Source organism: Gigantopelta aegis, chromosome 8 (genome assembly GCF_016097555.1).
Source record: "Gigantopelta aegis isolate Gae_Host chromosome 8, Gae_host_genome, whole genome shotgun sequence".
Lineage (NCBI taxonomy): Eukaryota > Metazoa > Mollusca > Gastropoda > Neomphalida > Peltospiridae > Gigantopelta > Gigantopelta aegis.
In genome coordinates this window covers 66,359,434-66,380,558 of record NC_054706.1, presented here as the reverse complement: position 1 = coordinate 66,380,558, position 21,125 = coordinate 66,359,434, and the positions used below count along the sequence as shown (strand labels likewise).

The 21,125-nt window shown below is 36.8% G+C and overlaps 2 protein-coding genes across 2 annotated transcripts in view; both read right to left on the bottom strand.

The window, feature by feature from the left end:
- Positions 1-61: 61 nt before the first annotated feature.
- Positions 62-14,508, bottom strand: LOC121379254. The gene is made up of 10 exons (XM_041507776.1): positions 14,232-14,508; positions 13,687-13,792; positions 10,382-10,554; positions 7,031-7,096; positions 5,781-5,886; positions 4,266-4,381; positions 3,275-3,366; positions 2,662-2,747; positions 2,065-2,101; positions 62-1,709 (listed from the first exon to the last, which is right to left on the bottom strand). Exons 2-10 carry the CDS (start codon positions 13,720-13,722, stop codon positions 1,615-1,617), a joined length of 807 nt encoding a protein of 268 aa, XP_041363710.1. The 5' UTR covers positions 13,723-13,792; positions 14,232-14,508; the 3' UTR covers positions 62-1,614.
- A 2,072-nt stretch (positions 14,509-16,580) lies between these two features.
- Positions 16,581-21,125, bottom strand: part of LOC121380225 (zinc finger ZZ-type and EF-hand domain-containing protein 1-like) — a 104,797-nt gene continuing 100,252 nt past the window's right edge. The window contains exon 77 of the mRNA XM_041509046.1: positions 16,581-20,409. Within this exon, the coding sequence (XP_041364980.1) occupies positions 20,281-20,409 (129 nt within the window). The 3' untranslated portion in view covers positions 16,581-20,280. The remainder of the gene's footprint in view (positions 20,410-21,125) is intronic.

Below are 21,125 nucleotides of genomic sequence, written 5' to 3'. Positions count from 1 at the left end.
TACACTTTGGATGAGTGATCCACAATATTACTTGAGCTAAATTCTACGAAAAAAACCCAGTAGTCAAATATTTGTTTATTTTACAAGTACTAATATTTTACATAAAAATATATAAAATATCACAACATATATTTAAAACATTTCTTGAATACAAAAATAAAAATATCACTAGAAAAGCTTTGATGGCTTGTTTACTTTGCAGTCCAGTATCCCTAACAGAATGATTGTTTTATGACGCCCTAGAACAACTTGACCATAACGGCTGGACATAATGTTTTAAGACAGGTGCATTATTTCACTTTGTTGAAAAACATTCTGCAGTCGAGGCAATTGATGAAATTGTAATGTTTATCTTGTCCTTTAAGCCTAAATCACAAATGATGCAACAATATTTGATTGTCGAGTCTGTGACCGACAACTTTGTTCAATGGCATTTATCTCTGAGACACACAAGCTAACTTGCAACGACAAGATAAAGACCTCGAGAGCATTTGTCACTACCAAATATGTCGAGTTGCATACAGCCTTTGTGTAGTGTGAATGGCTCATGGCACTCGTCGTGTAATAAGTGTGATCTAGGCTTTATCACTGGCAGGACTGTCTTGATCATCAAAATAGCAAGTTGCTTGTTTACCAATACTATATCATCCTCTGTTAGAACACAGGTTGAGCAGAACATTTTGCAAAACTATTGAGCTTCCAACAAAATTGCAACTAAAACGAATTCCCAATTGTTTTTTAAAAGTTGCAATTGGCTAGCCCAACTTTTTAAAAACTAATATGAACAAGAAATGATCAATCCGTTTCGAGTTCAGCTGGGGAATGCTTGACTGGGTGGTAAAAACTGAATTATTTATGTTAGTTGAAAATATCTCCACTGAATTGGTCTACATTCTGCCATTGACACCAACATCTATCTTTGATTTAGTTCACACCACCACAGAGTCAGAAATGACTTCATGGAGGATTGCAGTTGTCTCAATTTCTAAAATTACCCTTGGGGAAAAACCCTTCAGTAGAAAGGTTTTTGTGAAAATTTAAATCATAACATCAAAAACTGATGAAATTGTACACAAGTGTTAGCATTTTTCACTGTTGCTGAATGTAGGCTTGATCTTTCAAATTGTGATGTGCTATAGTGCAGATTCATTTACATTATGGATCTGATCGGGCTAAAACTGATCTGTTTATAAGAACAGTCTTCCACACATACCTAATTATAGGATATTAAATGAGCTTCTGTTTTGTATCATGTTTAAAGTCTCGAGTGAAATAATTTTCAATTGTCACAAGCTTTTATGAGTGACAATGACAATTATTTCACGAGGGACATAAACATGATACAAAATGGTAGCCACTTTAATATCCTATTTATTACCCATAATCGATCTTAAATAATATCACTCAGCTCGTTTAGTTGATGTTCCTGTAAGATTTCAGTGCGCCAATTGATGATGTCAAAGTGTTCTATTTGGATGTATTACTTTGATATGTACCAAGACATTTTTAACCATATGGGTAATAATTAAAACAATGTACTCTAGCAACACATGACATGGTGTATGTTATGTTGTGCTGTGGTATGAAATGTTTGATTGTAAATGTGTCTTGGGATCAATGTTTCCATCCAGCATCGTGTCCACCAATCATCTGTGGTTCGAGGAAACCACGGAACGTTGATCCATCAGCTGACCATCTGGCACCATATCCTGACAAAATATATCAAAAGTTTTTTTATATTACATTAAAAAGATTTATACATGGCTACTGATACAACTTGTCAAATTTCCAGGGAGGCTTAAGCTGCTTCCAGCTTTTGGGGCCCTTTGAATACCATACTCTGACTGGCCCTGATAATGTTCTGTTGGATCCATTCCATGAAATACAAAGTTACTAAAATATTTAATTTATCCTTACAAATAATTTCTTTTTTTAATTATTCTGTGCTAGAGTAAATTAAAATATTGAACTATAAACACAATATCCTGCTCTGCTTTGAATGACAAGTTAGCCCGTGTTAAAATCATATCTTTCTAAACAACCAAATTTCTTAAGTCTTATTACCTTCAGCTTGTCGTACCTCCAGTATGAACAGATCATGCTGAAAATAAAAAATAATATATATATATATAGAATAATACATGAATGGCCGTTGGATACTATTTATCTCACGAGTTGTTTTGAAACGTATCTAATGAGCAAAACTATATTCTTAATCCAGTTCACCAACTTGTAATTACATCTGCACTGGTGTAGGAAGGTGCCAAAAAGTGTGTGTGTGGGGGGCACACTTTTACATTTACACACTTTTAGACTTATAAAGCAAAATATCCTACGCCAGTGATCTAGATCTAATTATTTGAAAATGGCAAGCATACACATTTCTAAAAAAAAAAAGTCCTACAAGCAACTGAATATCCTTTTATAATTTCGAGGTAAATGTCTCAAAATAAAAATTTATATGAAGCTGATTTCAAATACATGGTTACAGTACTGAGGTCAGGCCTTGTGCTTATAACATTTTTAGAGTCTAAGACATTAATGTCATGACGACGCCATACAAATTGTATGCATGTGACATCATTAGAGATTGAGTCTGGACTAAAAGTTTAATAAGCATGGTCCCTGGTATGCAATAAAAAAAAAATACACAGTACTTACAGGAAGCCAGTGAATGTTGATCCAGGTAGCATGGTCTAATATCTTTAACACGATCTGCAAGGCATGAGTGTTTTTATTTTCTTCAGCTGAAAGAATTGTGGAAAAAAAAGTTTAAAAGTCTGTTTTGTTTAAGGGGCCGTTCAAATATTACTTAACGCTATTTTGGTCAAAATTAGACACCCACCCACCCCTCTTGTAACGCTAGACCATACACACCCCAAAATATTAGGTAACGCTCTGATGTCACAAGAGCATATTGATTAATCACATGTAATTCTGACACCTGCTACATTTGTTTAACGATATTGGCTATTGGATCTCAACATTTGTCAATTCTGAAATGTAATCTTCAGAAGAAACCTGCTACATTTTGCCATTAGCAATGGATCTTTTATATGCATGTTTGGTTTAAAAACACCATTAAAACACGTTGATTTATTAATTATCAGCTGTTGGATATCAAAGATTTGGTAACCCTGTGAAACCCAGAATATTTTTCTATTGGCAGCAAGGAATCTTTTCATATGCTCTTCCCCATAGACAGGACAGCACATACTATGACCTTTGACATACCAGCTGTGGACAAGTGTTAGTATTATGAGCTGTAACTTACTCCCTGTACAGTTTCCCCACCAGGATGTACTTTCATCTCGATGGTAGTGCTTTGATAGTGCTCGTGCTCCTACACAAATTTTGGAGTTTGGCCTGAAATGAAAACAAACATAAAAACTAACTCACGTTTCCATACAACCAATTTGTCTGATAGAATGTAGAATTTGGTGAAGTGTTAATAGAATGTAAATCCAAACAAAACTTCCTAGACCTTAGAAAATTCTGCACTACAAGTTTAAGTTTGAACTTTCTCTTTGAAATAATCCTGGAAATACTGTACCGGTATGCAATCCGATTAAAATTAGCTCTACTGGTCTACCAGTAGATCTAACAGCATTGCGTGTACTCACATGTCCAGGTGACATTTCATCTATAAATAACAATTTAAATATCGACCAATTACACTTCACCTTTTATAGCGTTATTCGAGAACATACAAATTCTAAAAATATCGGGCGAGACTATTTACTTATGCAGTAGGCAAACTTGTTGGTCTATTTCAACATTGAGAAAACGGGGGCGAAAGTGCAGTAATAAACTCTGGATTGTATACTAGTATATACAGATTTTATGGCTATACCATAGGTCAACTGAACATGAGCTCCAAGGGGGTACTGTTAGATCCACAGGTAATACTAATTAACCCGTGGAGCTAATTTTAATTAGATTGTACCGGTATGCTACTTGGCAACTGGGCAATTCCATGAAAATGTTAATGCAACTGATTCACAAAAATCATAATTTACAGTAATTGGTATCATTTGAAAATTTGGAAGAGTTCAGAAGAATAATGGAAATCGCACAAATTGGACCACACTTGAAATGTTAAAATTAAAATGTAAATGCAATATTGGTATAATTATGACATAGTTGCTGCTGGAAAAGTAAAATCTATATGTCGCCTTTTTAATCCATAAAGGCACAGCAATACAAAATAATAGACTGGTATTACAGTGTTATTTTCATAATCATGGTTTTAGCATCGGACTTACGAGTGTTTCTCCAAAAATGAAGCAAGCAATTTCTTTCTGCTTGTTGGCCACATGTTTGTAGACCCAACTGTCTTACGAACTCCAAGAATGTCCAACAAACCTCGCTTTCCCAGTAGCTGATTAAAGACATGAAAATTATAACAATAATAATATCCATGACACAATCATTTGCATATGTAATAGCATTCTAAAATCTATTCTCCCCCTCCCTAGCATAACTTGCCCAACTTCTACTGCCTCTTCACACTTTTATCTACTTCAGTAATTAAAATCATAATAAGTTGCCTTTAATTAAGGATTGTCTGTTATTTTACATTCATCAGGGTATGAAAAAAACCAAAATCATCCACAAACTGTGAATCGGCGAAGCTTTAAACTGTAATGAATATAATGGATTTCTCTTATAAATAAATACAATATAAATTCTATACCCAGTAATATGACCCTTCTGATTTCGGGGGGGGGGGGGGGGGGGAGGACGTAGCCCAGTGGTAAAACGCTTGGTTGATGCACGGTCGGTCTGAGATTGATACCCGTCGGAGGGCCCATTGGGCTATTTCTCGTCACAGCCAGTGCACCATGACTGGTAGGCCTATATCAAAGGTATGTGCTATCCTATCTGTCGGATGGTGCATATAAAATGGAAAAATGTGGCGGGTTTCCTCTATGACTCAAAATGACCATGTGTTTGATATCCAATAGCCGATGATTAATAAATCAATGTGCTCTAGTGGTGTTATTAAACAAAACAAACTTTTTTCTTCTAAGTCATTACAATACTCTAATGCATAAAGACATGATCGCCACATTCAACAGATTGATTTTTTCAGAATTGATCACAGCAGGCACAAATCCAGGGGGGTGGGGGGTGGTGCTTGTGATGTGCACCCCTCAATACCCCCCTTAAAAATCCAATATAGCAAGTGGATACAGTGGATCTATATTTTTATCAGTGTATTTTGTGGCCAGTGGGAATACAAAGACCATCCTCCTGCACCACCCAATTAATCAATTTGTCATTTCAGCCAGTGCACCACAACTGGTGTAACAAAGGCCATGGTATGTACTATACTGTCTGTGGGATGGTGCATATAAAAGAACCCTTACTGCTAATCAAAAAGAGTAGCCCATGAAGTGGCAACAGCGGTTTTTCTCTTTCAATATTTGTGTGGTCCATAACCATATATGTCCGACGCCATATAACCGTAAATAAAATGTGTTGACTGTGTCGTTAAATAATTTCCTCTCTTTAAAATATCTTAAAAGATTTTGATTCCAAAGATAAACACATAGGCTATCATGTTGGTACCGTGGAACATTTTATTTAATAATAGCGATAGTGCTGATCAGTTTGAAAATTGATTAATAATTATTAAAAACTTTAAAACTGTGTTACGATATCTGAAACTTGCATAGCGAATTATGATGCGATATGGCACAAAATGTTTCCCACATTCTAAAAACTGTATTGTCATGAACAGTAAATGTTTCTTGAATTTCATGTTAAATACTTGCCAGCATGACTTGTCTGATTCTAAACTTGATTTCCTCTCGTCCCCACAGTTCCCACAGAGTGAGCAGACCTTCCAGCAGGGGGGTGATGGAGGCCACCGTGGCTGCCCTACAACAAACAAAACCTCGGCAGGTTTTTAATTACACCCATTTCAGGTTTTGGTCAAAAATTACATTTGCAGGCTTCCCGGGCTGTACCCTGATAAAAATCCTAGGGGGTGGGGGCACTACTTTTTATAAACAAATGAAACACTATAAAAATTAAACCCTGAGATGTGTATACTATTTTCTGGAGTAAAAATAAATAAAAAATGACACCCCCCCCCCCCCCCCCCCCCACTTGCCCAGACTTCAAATAAGACAATAACACCTGCAAGGGTGGGATGTAACCAAGTGATAAAGCACTTGCTTAATGCATGGTCGGTCTAGGATCGATCCCCCTTGCTAGGCCCATTGGGCTATTTCTCGTTCCAGCCAATGCATCACGACTCCTATATAAAAGGCCATGGTTTGTGCTATCCTGTCTGTGGGATGGTGCATATAAAAGATCCCTTGCTACTAATGGAAAAATCTAGCAGGTTTCTTCTCTAAGAAAACTACCAAATGTTTGACACCCAATAGCTGATGATTAATAAATCAATGTGCTCTAGTGGTGTCATTAAACAAAACAAAAAAGTATTACTTAAAACCATTTTAGGCTAACGGTTTTGGTTAAAAATTACATTTGTAGGCATCAGATAAAACAATAACACCTGCAAATCTAAAATCTCCATGTGGTTATCTCCTAAAAAGTGTTAAAATTTGTTTTGTTTTGCACTTTCCCACAGATAGGAAAGCACATGCCACATTTTTTTTACCAGTTGTGGTGCACTGGTTGGAACTAGAATTTTTTTTCAGTTGAATGGATCCACTGAGGTGGTTCGATCCTGCGATGCAAGCAAAATTTAAATTCTAAATGGATATGAATTTTCTAACCACAAGATTTTTCAAGATTGGCCTTAGAACTGATGTTAGGAGTATCAAAAGTGACATTTTTCATCATGTATTTTTTTAATTAGATAGTCCACAATATGTGGGGTCATCAAAAACATAATGAAAACAATAAAGCTTTTTTTAAAGTAGTTCAGTAAAAATAAATGCAACTAATATTTGAACCATGCAAGCAAAAACTTAATATAAAATAAAAACAAACATATGTTAAACTTCTGCCAATCAAATTTGATAAAATGTTTTATAAAAAATAAAATCCATACCTTGTTTCCACATAAACTGTTTCATCTAACAGACCATACTTGGGAAGGTCGAAGATTGGGCACCACCTAAAATATTAATTGTAAAAAATATGGAGATAGCAATAAATATTAACATAGCATTTATTAAAGGAATGCTTAAGCAAGGCTTTTGGACTGGTATGCATATTCAAAGATATATAATGCACATTATTGCTTAATATCAAGAAGTATATTATTATATTTAATTACTAAAACGGTTAAATGTGACGGCTATTATATATAACGGGTACAGCCATTTTGTTACGTAATACTTAACTCGTAACATCAGGAATGAGTCTTAGAACTAAAGAAATAAATCTACATGGTTTTTGCGGGATGATAAAATAGGTATGCAATGCAATGTTCTGTAATAATATATATCCCAGTAAGCCAATAATAAGTATATATTATTTTTCAATACTACATAAACCACCATTGTCAAAGTGGCTACACAACAAGTCGAAATAATTAAACCATGTTTTGTCCATGCATTAAGCTACGTACTGAAATAACACACAGTGTTTTCTTAGTTAATTGGTCTCTTCTGCTAGTTGCCTCTACCTGTGATTCCTGATTGGCAAGTGTGTATTTGACCAAACGAGCCAATTAATTACCGCTGTCTAGATACAAAAATACATACCGGTATTGTGTAATATTACCTGTTGCCCCTAAAATGGTAATGGACATGGTTTATTACTGTAAATAGTTCTGTAAAACTATTGATTAAGTAGATCTTCTCATCTAAAATCACAGAAATGATCAATTATGAAGTCCCAAAGAAAAGAAAATTATGACTTGTGTATCGTGGGTTGTAGTTTTTGCTCCAGCGGAGCATACCAATAGGCCTAATAGTGTACATTTTTCCTTTTGATTATTTAACAGAGAAAAATCCTATAACCCTATTTCGTTCCGGTAATGCAACTTGAAATATAAATAGTTTATTATATTATCACATCATTTATGTTGTTTTACAAGTCAGGTTGATCGAAGATAAGTGCCTTGTCATAAATTACTGCTTTTGTTTACACTGTGCATACAGGAGTTGGTCGGAGCTGACGTCACTTCGCCCCAAGCTAGAGTACCGGACGCCTCAAAAAAAAGAGAGAGAAAATGGCTGCTTTCAGTTAGCAGGAATAATCATGTTTTTAAAGGGTCAGTATGTGTTGGTGGTCCGGGTATGCATCTTTCCAACACATAAGGCTCATATTTGAGTTTACTCTCCCTTTAATGATGTCTGGGTTATTAATGATGGTATTTTATTTACTTCTTTATATACAATTTAATTGTTTCATAGTTATAAATTACCTATTTATAACAGTTACATATTCCATGTTTATAGTTATTACAAATTACCTGTTAATACATGTATACAAATTAATTATTTAAATAACTGTTACAAATTACTTGTAATGTTTTCATTGAGATTGTTTTCAAAAGGAACTAATACATTTTATGACTAATATTTAATTGCTTTTCAAGGTCAACAATTACCAAGAAGAAAAACAGTTGCCAAAGAATTTTTCCACACCTCTGAACCCCCAGATAATGCACCTGAATATATAACTTTTTAATGGTTTATTATTCCCCACATTCGATTCTTGCGCACTCAGTTTTTGTAAGTGATGAAGCAGGACGTGTGTTCATGCTCTCTGGAGTTACCCCCCCCACCTGGGGGGACTCGTTACAAGCTATGGAGTGTTGTTGGAGTACCGCGTCGCGTACACCGGGTCACGGGCAACCGTGACTTTGGTGTACGGCGATACGGTCCCACAGAAGAAGAGGAGGACAAGGTGGAGGAAGAGGAGAAACCCACCAGGAACGGTTATGTGGGGGCCAACCGCGGTGGCTAAACCACCAGCAGCGGCTCCTTCTGCTTCGCCGCTACCTGCGATTTCAACTGAGAAGAGGAAGGAAGAGACGCCAGTCCTGACCTGCCCAGATGCTACTCCGGAAGCGGCCAGAGTTCATGAGTCTACGATGTATAGATCTCCGACTCGGCTTTTCACTTCACCCAAGACTCCTCTGCAGACCATTGATGTGTCGCCAATTCTACCAGCGTCACCAATCGGCCCGCAGGACCGTCAAGGAGCTGTTGGGAAACGCAAGGCTGAAGCGTCGACAGCGGCCACTACCACCAGGACGCCGCCAAAACAACCACAGCCACCACCCGAAGGTGCATAGTCCAGAGACACCATGGACCCCTGGACTCTGCACGGGAAGCTGTCTCGATGCTTCGCCAAATGCGTGGTAGTTGACGCGCCGGATACGAAAAGATTGCTCACTGCGCCGAGATGCCGCAACTTTGAGAACATGCCAGAAGGCGAGGGGGAGTATGGGATGCACCCAGTGACGTTTAAGGATGGACGGACAGCTGTTAGTATTACCCATCATCTGGACAACCGCTACAGCCAGGCTCTACTGTTTGCAGAAATGGACAACATTTCGATTCATCGCCTGATGAAGAAGGTGTTCAGCAACCAGTATCCTGCTATCACCAAACTGCTAGCGAAGCCGGACATACATCAGCTGATCCCCCATCTGGATACGAGGGTGTAGCTCTCCTCCCCCTAGTCAACCTTACTTAGGACAGGTAACCTCCTTTTTTGGGCTTAGTTGGACTTTAAAACCTTGCGGCCGTGGTTCAAAATTGTTATGTTTATTTTTTTATAAATAGTCCGACGCACTTTACTTTGGCGCCTGTTCAATTGCTCAAAATCACCTTAAAACCTTTTAGACCGAGCAGTTTAGAGTCCAGACATGGCTGGATGCAGTTATTCTTTGTAGACTTAGGTTTTTGACAGGTTTTACCAAGGAATCGAACTTCAGCCAATGACAGCTTGGCTACCACTTGGTGTCTACTAGTCGGTCTGCGCTCTCGCTGGACTTTACTAAATGGCTTTCTTCCAAATTGGGCCCACTTCAAACTCAATCCCCCCCCCACCCCCCCCTCCTGCTTCGGAATTAGTCGCTGGCGAAGTCAGAGGCTACGTCCGAGGTGGGCGTGCCTGAACCTTTGTGGATATGGGCACGTAAAAAGAGTTCCTATCCTATTATTCCTCAAAACATAGATGATGTCAGAAAGGGTGAGCCCCGATTCATCAACTTACGTTTGCTTGAGAAATGGAGAAATATAATGTCAAATTAGTTTAAATATATAACAATAAATATCCATACAGACACTTTACAAGAAAAAGGAAACAAAAAATACATTCATTAATTTATACACTTACCATCCAATGTTAATTAAAATTAACTATTTCCAGTTATGCCAAAAAATACTTTGTAAATTTGTTGTACTGCCCCTGTTCCTGCCCCTGCACAGTGACATGTTACCTGTTTGTCATCCACAGCTGCAGCATGTTGGCCAGTTCGCGGTACAGTGGTGACGACGGGTATCCAAATATCCCTGATCTCGGCACCTCACCATCATTCTCATCTCGCAGGAGGTGTTCCAGGTCCTCCACTTCTAGAAACCTGTCATCACGCTCAATCTCATCATTCAACACCTACACAAGAAAAGAAAACTGAACTCCACTGAAAATACACATGCCTTCTAAAATTTCTTTTTAATCCACTAGCCATGGGATCATTGATTTTTTTTATTTACTAGCCAAGATTAAAAATTCACTAGACCTACTTTACTTTAAGTTAATACAATTTGACTAAATAATGATAATAATAATCAGATATGTCACCTAAATAGGGAGATAAAGCTTAAAAACACTAATATTGGGGGTTGAGGTGGGGTTAAGATATTCATATTTACAAAATAGACTTAACTGCAACATTTGACAATTTTGTATTCACTAGCCATTGGGCATGGTAGCCATAGTAGTTATTTACTAGCCCAACATTAAATATCATGGGGCTACCATAATCTAGAAGCCCTGACAAGTCAGATTTGTACATAAAAGGATAAGACTCATGCGAGAAGCAAAATATAATGCATTTAACTGATTTTGTAAAACTGGATGTATTCTGGTAGGCAATAAATAACCCCAAATTGTTATTGTGTTTTATAGCAACCTCACATATGTGATAACAATAACAACTGAAATGTTTTGGTGTATTTTCAATGGGAGCACTTGCAAGTATGATCTCGTCAGAACAACACGTTGTTTTATGCACTCTTGATCTCCAACCTCCCACCACTCTCATCATTTGGGAGTTTGGTGGAATACTGCGTAACCTACACCGGGTCATGGGCAACTGTGTATTTGGTGTATGGCCAACTCATGAAGCTACGGAGGAAGAGGAAGCACGAGTTGGAGTTGGAGGCCCGAAAAGGAGCTGTTGCGAAGCGCAAGATTATTACCCTGCATTGCGACCAGCCCGACATGGCACGTCTGCAATCGCCTCAACCCAACCCGGAAAACCAGGGTGTGTACATTTTGTCTGCCCCCAAGCTCAGGGTACGTTACAGACACATCATCAAGACGGATGTGACCAACATCAGTAATCTCCTCTGCTCAATCCACCAGCACACCTTCCAACCACACTGGCGTAGGAAGCGGAGGGTATTTTGCTTTATAATAGTGTAAAAGTGTGTAAATATAAAAGTGCCGTGCCCCCCCCCCCCCCCCCCCCCCCCCCCCCCCACACACACACTTTTTGGCACCTTCCTACGCCACTGAAACACTGCCGGATAGTAAGATAGTAATGGGGACTTCTCAATCCATCCGATGGAGTAGAAGTCATTTGCGTAACCAAGCGATGGAAGGGGACGTACAACCAGAGACTCCTAGTGCCGGAAATGGACATCGTTCTACACAGGATGATCAAGTTGATCATAGACAAGGACTACTTCGACGTCGCCGGATCACTAACATCTCCAAGGCTGGCATCCGGTGAACCCTTCCACTGTTGGATGTGCGACACTTTCTGTCTTTGCATTAGTGCCAACTTTTCAACAAACCTCTGCCTCCAGAGTTCATTCACATTACAAAACCAGGAGGATTGGGAGAGCTAAAATAGGTACCATAATAAGTTTGTTATATATTTACTAGCCATAGGCACTGGTTGAAATGGGGGAAAACAATAGGAGAATTGGTCCTTCAAGGGGATTTGATCCTATAACCAAAGCACCTCAATTTTGATGAACCATTCTAAATTATGCGTCAAAATTAGCTTCAAAAAATTATGTAACATTGGCTTTAATCCTACAGGACATTTGCAAATTCAATTTCACCAAAACCAACCCTCACCCGCTACCATCCCTTGTCAGGTTGGTTGTGCTCCCATACACATGCCAGCACGGGTGACCTCCTCTCACACCCACCCCAAACCTTTTCCTATCCTGGATGGAGGAACCGGCGAAAGTTAACACCTACACCCATGACAGGTGTGTGCTACAACAGCTTTTTCTGAATGTGCACAGTGTAAAAACAAAAGTAACATTATGTGACAAATATGAGTTACACTATATAATGTAAATATAGAAAACATAACATTACAGTGTAATAAACATACATACATATATATATATAAGAAAGTGATGGACCCGTATAGAAACTGCGAAAACTATACCGTACATTTGTAACTACCACCCTAAATATTGCTTTTTTATTTTATTATTTTAATTTTTTACATTGTAGAATCGGAGGAATCCCTTTGGGAATGTCTGTAGCCTTCGGCCGCATGACATTGCCCCCCCCCCCCCCCCCCCCCCAAACTGAATTTTCTGGATCCACCACCAACTATCTTAATAACAACATCTACTAATGACAATGAGTCTTCAAAATATTGGACTCTTGTACTCGAGGGTCAAACTCGACCCGGACCGGAGTAGACCTACACGACACCTACACTAGATGATAATGAGACTAACTAAGGAATAGAGTAAAATACAATTATGCATCTTAGTTACAGCGCTGAAAATGGATGCCGCCAAATGATGACATTGTATTGCATTCCGCACATTCGACTTGTGTTTTTCCTCCATGTCTCATAGCCTATAATGTAACCGGCGGCAAGCATATGGCAAAATAACGTAAATATATCAGGTGCAGAGGCAGGATTTCAGAAAAGGAGGTGTGTGTCCAAATGAGATGACTGATCTCTCCTTTTACACAGCGCACCTCTTACAGCATTTAGAACAGTTAATATAATCATGTTTCCCCATAAAGGTTATGGTTGATTTTCAAAAAGGGGGGGGGGGGGGGGGTCCGGACCCCCTGGACCCCCCTGGATCCGCTACTACATATAAGTAAATGAGTGCTCTTCCTTGCATGTGTACTCATGGACATCCTAACTGTTTACTACCAGACCTTCTAGAATTGTTATAAAAATCCACTAGCCATTAAATCAGTGATTTAAAAAATGTACTACTAGCCATGATTAAAAATTCACTAGCCCTAAGTACAATTTTACTAATAGGAGTAATCAGATAAGTCACCTAAAGAAGGAGATGGAGTTTAAAAACCCTTAGATTTGGGGGGTGGGGAGATCAGGATGTTCATATTTACAAAATAGACTTAAATACAGCATTTGACAACTTTTTTTTTCACTAGCCATCAGGCATGGTGGGTTTTTTTCACTAGCCATTGGGCATGGCGATAGTAATTATTTACTAGCCCAACATTGAATATCACTAGCCATGGGAGTGGGGCCACTATAATCTAGAAGCCCTGACTACATACCTCTTGTACATATGACTCAAGCTTTAATTCTGGCATTGCTGCAATCTATCCAGTTTCTTGATATTAACTTTGTGAGGTATCCAACACCTAAAATTCTGTTTAGTACCTGCAAAAATAAAAAAATAAATAATAAATTTATTTAATCAATCAATGAATGAATGTTAAAAAACTAAAATAACTGAGAATAAGATACTACTAAATTAATGCTAGGTTAGATAGGCTAATCAAGAGATTTTTTTTATATATGCATAGGCGTCGATCAGTGGGGGACAATAGTGGCGTCCCCCTCACTTTTCAAGGCCGGGGGACAATCTATATAAATGTCCCCTCCCCCACTTTTTCGTTTCTCGCACACACACACACACACACACACACACAATGTACACACACACACACTGTACACACACTAACACGTCCCCCATCAGTTTTAAAGCCGGATTGACGCCCATGTATACACGAACCGTACACTTTATGTAGAAAATGTCATAAATAATATAATTCATAGAAAGCTTCTATTGTCTGGAAACCTGTTTGCTGGCACTCACCAGATCTTCTGCCAGAACTTTCTCGTTTATGATTCAACACCATGCAATACAGAATTAGCAACGTTAATAATTAAGTAGGTCTATGAATAGATATATTCATAATCTTGCATCACATTAGGCATCATATTAATACAATAAAACTTTACTGACATGTGTTATTATAAAAATAGAACGATATAATATTTGTTATATAAGTTAGCATATTTTTAATAATTTGTTCACATGTAACGTTGAGTTGATCACTCGTTTCAGTGTATTCTATTTTATGAGAATGAATGGAATATATGGTAAGGGACATTACTCTTAATTATTTACATACATTCGGGAAACTTCGGTTAATTCCGGTACCGTTCATTGTCACTCGGAAAATACAGAGGTGTTAATTACAAAATAAAACCCGTGTAGTCAGTAGTAGTCATTCAGTTTACTACGTAGCCAGAACCGCGTTGTTTTGCGCGCGCGCACACACACACACACACACACACACATATACACGGGGCCTGAATCGTCCACTTTTACAGCCATGGAGGGACATAAGAGAGTGGTGTACATCATTAAAAAACAACTTCGTGAACAACGTGAAATAAAGATATACGGAGACAAAAATATTCGGTCTAACGTAGCCTACACCCGTGTTATAACCCGAACCAATGAATTATCTGTTATCACAGCATATGCTTTGAGTTTTTTTGAATTTATATTTTACCTGTGGCACAATTAGGAAATAAACGATGTATACCAGTGATGGTCAGGGTCTAAGTGGATAATTTGTACCATCTTTGGTTCCCTTAAAAACTATCTGATTGAATCGATACTAAAAAGTTTGTTTTGAACACCACTAAAGTACATACGATTGATTAATTAAAGGGACATTCCCAAGTTTTCTGCAATTTTTAAAATGTTATCGACTAACACCGACTTTTTAGCGACTGTAGTTATATATCAAATATATTTTTTCTGCATAAAATATTAGTGACTATATTAAACGTGTTTCTGATTGCGTTAATATTTGTACTATGTTAAATTTCATTTTATTTCCTAAAAAAATTTTTTTTGGAACATACGAAATTATTTGAAGACAAAATCAAGTTTGGGCGTGTTACAAATATTAAGACGACCAGAAACACATTGAATATACAGACACTGATACTCTAAACAAGAAAATGTATTTGATATGCAAGTTTAATTGTAAACTATTTTATTAGTAGGAAACATCTTACAATGCAGCAAAGTCAGGAATGTCCCTTTAATCATCGGCTATTGGATGTCAAACATTTGGTAATTATGACACGTAGTCATCAGAGAAAACCCACTAATTTTACCTAATGTAGCAAGGGATCTTTTATATACATTTTCCCAGACAGGCATATTATTTTTTGAATCATCACAAATTTGTTCCAAGTTTGGTTGAAATCTGCACTTTGGCCATATTGGATTTTGAATTGGACCACATTTAGTTGAAATCTGTATGATGGAACTTGAGAAGTTGAAAATGTATCAGCGGTCAGGGTGGCTATCTTCTTAATTGACCTTTGTCAGAGACATGAGAGGACCATGGGACTTGTGGAACTCAAAAAGAAATAAAAAAATGTTTCAGCTAATCAGGTCAGGGCAGTCATTCTGAATTTAGACCCAAAAAGTAACAACACTTAGTCTGGACTATGAGAGGATGATTTGGACGAAGTTTGGTTGACATCTCTCAAGTGGAACTTGAAAATGTCTCAACCAATCCGAAGCCAGAACAGCCATATTGGATCATGTTTCAGCTCCAACAGTAATAACACTTGGTCAGGTTCATGAGAAGATCATTTACACCAAGTTTTGTTGAAATCTGCCTGGTGAAACTTGAAGGAAAGAAATGTTTTATTTAACGACGCACTCAACACATTTTATTTACGGTTATATGGCGTCGGACATATGGTTAAGGACCACACATATTGAGGGAGGAAACCTGCTGTCACCAATTCATGGGCTACTCTTTTTGATTAGCAGCAAGGGATCTTTTATATGCACCATCCCATAGACAGGATAACACATACCACAGCCTTTGATGTACCAGTTGTGTTGCACTGGCTGGAGCGAGAAATAGCCCAATGAGCTCACTGATGGGGATCAATCTCAAACTGACTGCGCATCAAGCGAACACTTTACCACTGGGCTACGTCTCGCCTTCTCAGTCAGAGACCAGGGCAGTAATATTGGATTTCGTTTAATCTAATCTCTAAATATGCTTATTAAAGATTTTTAAAAATGAACATTTAAGTTTTACTGGTCAACATTCAATACACAAATATTTATATTTATAAGCAAAAATTAAAGCCCACTAAAGCAAAAACAACAAACGAGATACATCTTGTGAGTTTTATTCACAAAAATGTTATGTCTTCAACAGAGTATTATTCTCTGGTAGAAAATAAAGAAACGGCAGAACAAATACATAGCACTTATCCATAATAAAACAGTATTTTTGTTGTTGTTCATATTAATCTGTCAACATAGCAACATTATGAAAAATATTACTCAAGTTGATATTTTACATATTAATCATATGAATATACTGATCACACACATAATATGCACGTAAATATAACCTGCAGTAAAACCTTAAGGTATATATATATATATATGGTATATATATTTTAATTTTGAAACAGAAGCAATTATGCTTCCTATAATTACAACATGAAACAATTGCACCCAATATGAACAAATTAAACATACAATTTTTTTTGTTTTTTAAAAGCTACATGTAGTAATATAAAATGGGTTAAAAATACCACAATTTGTAACAGACTTAATTAGAAAATTATATAAAATTATTTTTCATTTTTCATTTTACAGTTGATGTTAGCATACTGCTATGCTATCGTTCTGAAAACAGTATAATACAATAATTGTATTGGGTATTTATTTGTATTATTAATTCTTTCAAGGTTTTTCAAACAAAATATTCCATTGTTCTTAAAACCTTTGACAATTATTTTACAGTTGAATTTGTTAAATTGCTATTTCATCACTTTTAACTAGTACATAAATTTTACTGAGTATTTTATTTTTATTATTCAATTCTTTCAAGGTTTTCCAAATATTCCATATATTCCATTTTTCTTGAAATCTTTGACAGTTCTCCCCATCTTGTATCAACAGCAATCCTGGTGGTATTGAAAGTATAAAACAAAAATCTATGTACAGGTACTACCCGTTATATTTTAATTAAAAAAATTTCAGTTACGGTTTCTGTTCAATTGATAATATATTCTTATGAAACGCAATTCTCACCGATGGGTTTTAACGGGGTATAAAACAAAACCAATCTATGTACATCTTACTCTGACAATCCAACGAAATGAAACTCGAACAATACGCTGTGCGCTGGATTGTCAGTCTTGTCATTTTATCCAATAATTTGGGCATTGGTTGTACAGGTACATTAATGATTAAGTGAAGAAAACATTATCACAGATTGCAAATAAACATCAAACATTTTATATCGATGAAACAGTCTCTGTAATGCAAATTTGTATGGAATCAAATTACATTTGTACTTTCAGTAGATGGCACTGAAAACAGCTTTAATAAAGAGATCATCTTTGAAACAAGATGCAGCGCAGTGGTACAATTAGTTGTAGGATTTATCGATCTTCATTCATCCATAGAGTTGTTTTCCCCCCTTCCAAGCAGTTCTGTGTATGATTACAGCCTCGGTGGTGTAGCGGTTAAGCCATCAGACTTAAGGCTGGCAGGTACCAGTCCCCGACACAGAACAACCTTTAATGGGTCTATGGGGAGGTGTAAGGCCACTACCCCTACTTCTTTCTTATGAACTAGTAACCCAGTCCTGGACAGACAGCGCATGGGCAAGTTCAGCCAACCACTTGTCACTAACGTTCGCTAGACTGGGTTTTTTAATTTTTATGCTACACATTAAACCAAATTACCACTTGAGGAACCAGTCAAAATAGTTTGCAAACGTTAGCGAAAAAACCCCGGCTGGTTGAATTTGGAGCCGATTGTTGAGGTGTGTGTCCAAAACAGTGCTTGAAGCACAAAAATAAATTAAAGTGAAATTCTGGAATGATGAGAAAGGGTGTCGGTCACTGAACTGTATCTTGGTGTTTGTTTTGTTTGGTGAAAAACATATATTCTGTTCACTGAAATTACAACATTTATTGCAGGGTATTCAAAAGCTGTACAATACACATAGGTGTAAAACATAGGTCATGTATTCCAAAGATAGCTCTTTTGAAACTATTAAGCAAGGAAAGCCAATATCAGTTGGTAACTCTTTAAAATACCTGTGTACTATGAAAACTGTATCCCTTTAAAAATTTTATAAAATGGAATAATATTACAAATGAAATTCAGGTTAACAAAAATAACTTGTTAAAATATGTTGCCCATAATCTCTGGCAGCTGTTTTTCACCGACACATTTAAATATTGGTCTACTTGTATGTCCCATACACCATGAATATAACAATCTACTTTAAATATGTATTATTTGTGTATATGTATCTACACAACAGAAACAGAGCATTGAAAAACACAACTATATTACAGATAAGCTATTATTTTTCTGAATTTGTTTTCGGACTGGTGTAAGTACTACTATCCAAACAGCAAGTCCTGTTTGATTTGATTTGTGTAATATTATCTATACAATAACAAACAAGATCATACTCCTATCATTCTATTAACTATTATTTAGACCAAAAAACTCCAGGTATACATAGCCAAATTGTTTATCATCTTTGATAGTAGGGAGCTGTTAAAAAATAGGAAAGCAACTATATTATCTGGATGAAGTGATGTGTATTATTGTAAGTACCAGTAGGCAGCAGTGACGGCCGTTAACAGCCATCGATAATCAATGTCTGCCACTTTTTGATAATCCACTGCACAGCAACACTAGTCTAGTTTTAAATTACTTAAGTATATTGTTTGTTTTATACAGAAGCAATAAACAAGTGAAGAGTTTCATCACAAAATGCGATAAACGCCACTATACACACCCAATTCTAAAAACGTTTTATTCCAAATCACCATAATCGCCACACCAGATCCTCTGCAATCTGCGGTATATCCTCAGACAATTGTATCGCGTTTTGCTAAAACTGAATTTGAACTGGTATTTGTCTACCTGTTAACAGTGTCTGAGTGGGGTTTGCACAATGGTTTTAAATATGGCGTTTATCGCCTTTTGTGATGATACTCTTCAAGTCCAGTTAGTAGTTTTAATTCAGTTTTGCGTTGGTCGACTCTATGCTCTTTTCACACAAGAATGTTTGTTGAGTGACACCTGAGTACAATGTTTAATTAACAAGCATCAGATGTCAAACATCTCACATGTATACTATTATCACCACAGCAAATCCACTAAAGTCCATTTCTGTATACTACTATCTACACAAACGCAGCAATTAAGCTTGGTACTTTTTATCTACACAGAACCAGTGAATTACACTTCTGTATACTACTATCTACACAAAAGCAGCCATTCACCTTGGTACTTTTTATCTACACAGAACCAGTGAAGTGCACTTTTGTACTACTATCTACACAGACAGTGATTCAGCGTGGTACTTTTTAGCTACACAGAACCAGTGAAGTACAGAACCAGTGAAGTGCACTTCTGTACTACTATCTACACAGACAGTGGTTCAGTACTATAATGTAGAGAGAACCAGTGAAGTGCACTTTTGTACAATTATCCATACAGAAGCAGGGATTCATTTCAGTATCATTAAAATATTATCTACTTGGAACTTCTGTACTATTATCTACACAGAAGCAGTGATTCAGTTCAGTACCATTATCTACACAGAAACAGTTAAGTCCACTTCTGTACTACTATCCACACAACAGACAAGACCGCTGAAGTATTACTTGAATGTATATTATTTAGACAGCAGAAAGAAAGTTAAATTCCATTTTTTTTTGTAGCAGTTCTTCTCTTCACCGGCACCAATTATACACAGAAATGCTCCTTTCACAGGATGAATATCACAGTTATTAAGTAATCGGTATGCTACTTAAGGCCGAGTTGTTTGTTAAACAGGATCAACTGGAGTGCCCGAGTCCTTTCGAACTAGTTCTCCTGGTCTGAAGAGGTTAGTGATGCTCGTCGCAGCATTATCCAATCCAATCATGTGACTGACTGCTGCAATATTTTTCAAGCCCTGTTGAAGAACAAAAACACAAAAAAGCTGGTTCAGAACATAATAAAGAAAAAGTGTCACTTAGCACATGATATATGTTTCAGAGAAAAATTCTGCTTAAAGGCAATAACTATAGTTATTAAGGAGAATAAAATAGTTTTAGCTATACTGATTTATTTTTTCACTGTTAAATTACATACTTTGAAATCTTTAATTTTTGTGGGCTTAAATTTTGTATATTTTCAGTGTTCATAATTAAGGGTTCATACAGGTTTGAGAAAATAAAATTCAAGGACTTTCATATTTGGCGGGAATGACAAAGAAGTTTTGGATTGACGCGTAAATAAACCTACGGAAGCATTTTTTTTTTTTTTACTAAAGCTAGGAAAGGCATGTTTGCTATTTTTTCCAGGAGGGGAAAATAAAATTCAAGGACTTTTCAGACTTTCACAAAAATAAGATTTTTCAAGGTTTTCAAGGCCTTGAAAATACATTAACAAAATTCAAGTACTTTCAAACACTTCAAGACCTGTGCGAACCCTGATAATTTCAATGACTGCACGAAAATGAGACCACTATGAATAAAAGTGATTTCCCAATATTACTTACGACTTCTTGTTTAAAGTATTAATTCTGTCAATCAGCTACAGTATGTTTTTGGTCATTCTGATGGTTATAGTTGCTCTAAATGTGTTTTATTAAAATTTTGTGCAACTCTTTCTTTCATTTGAACATTA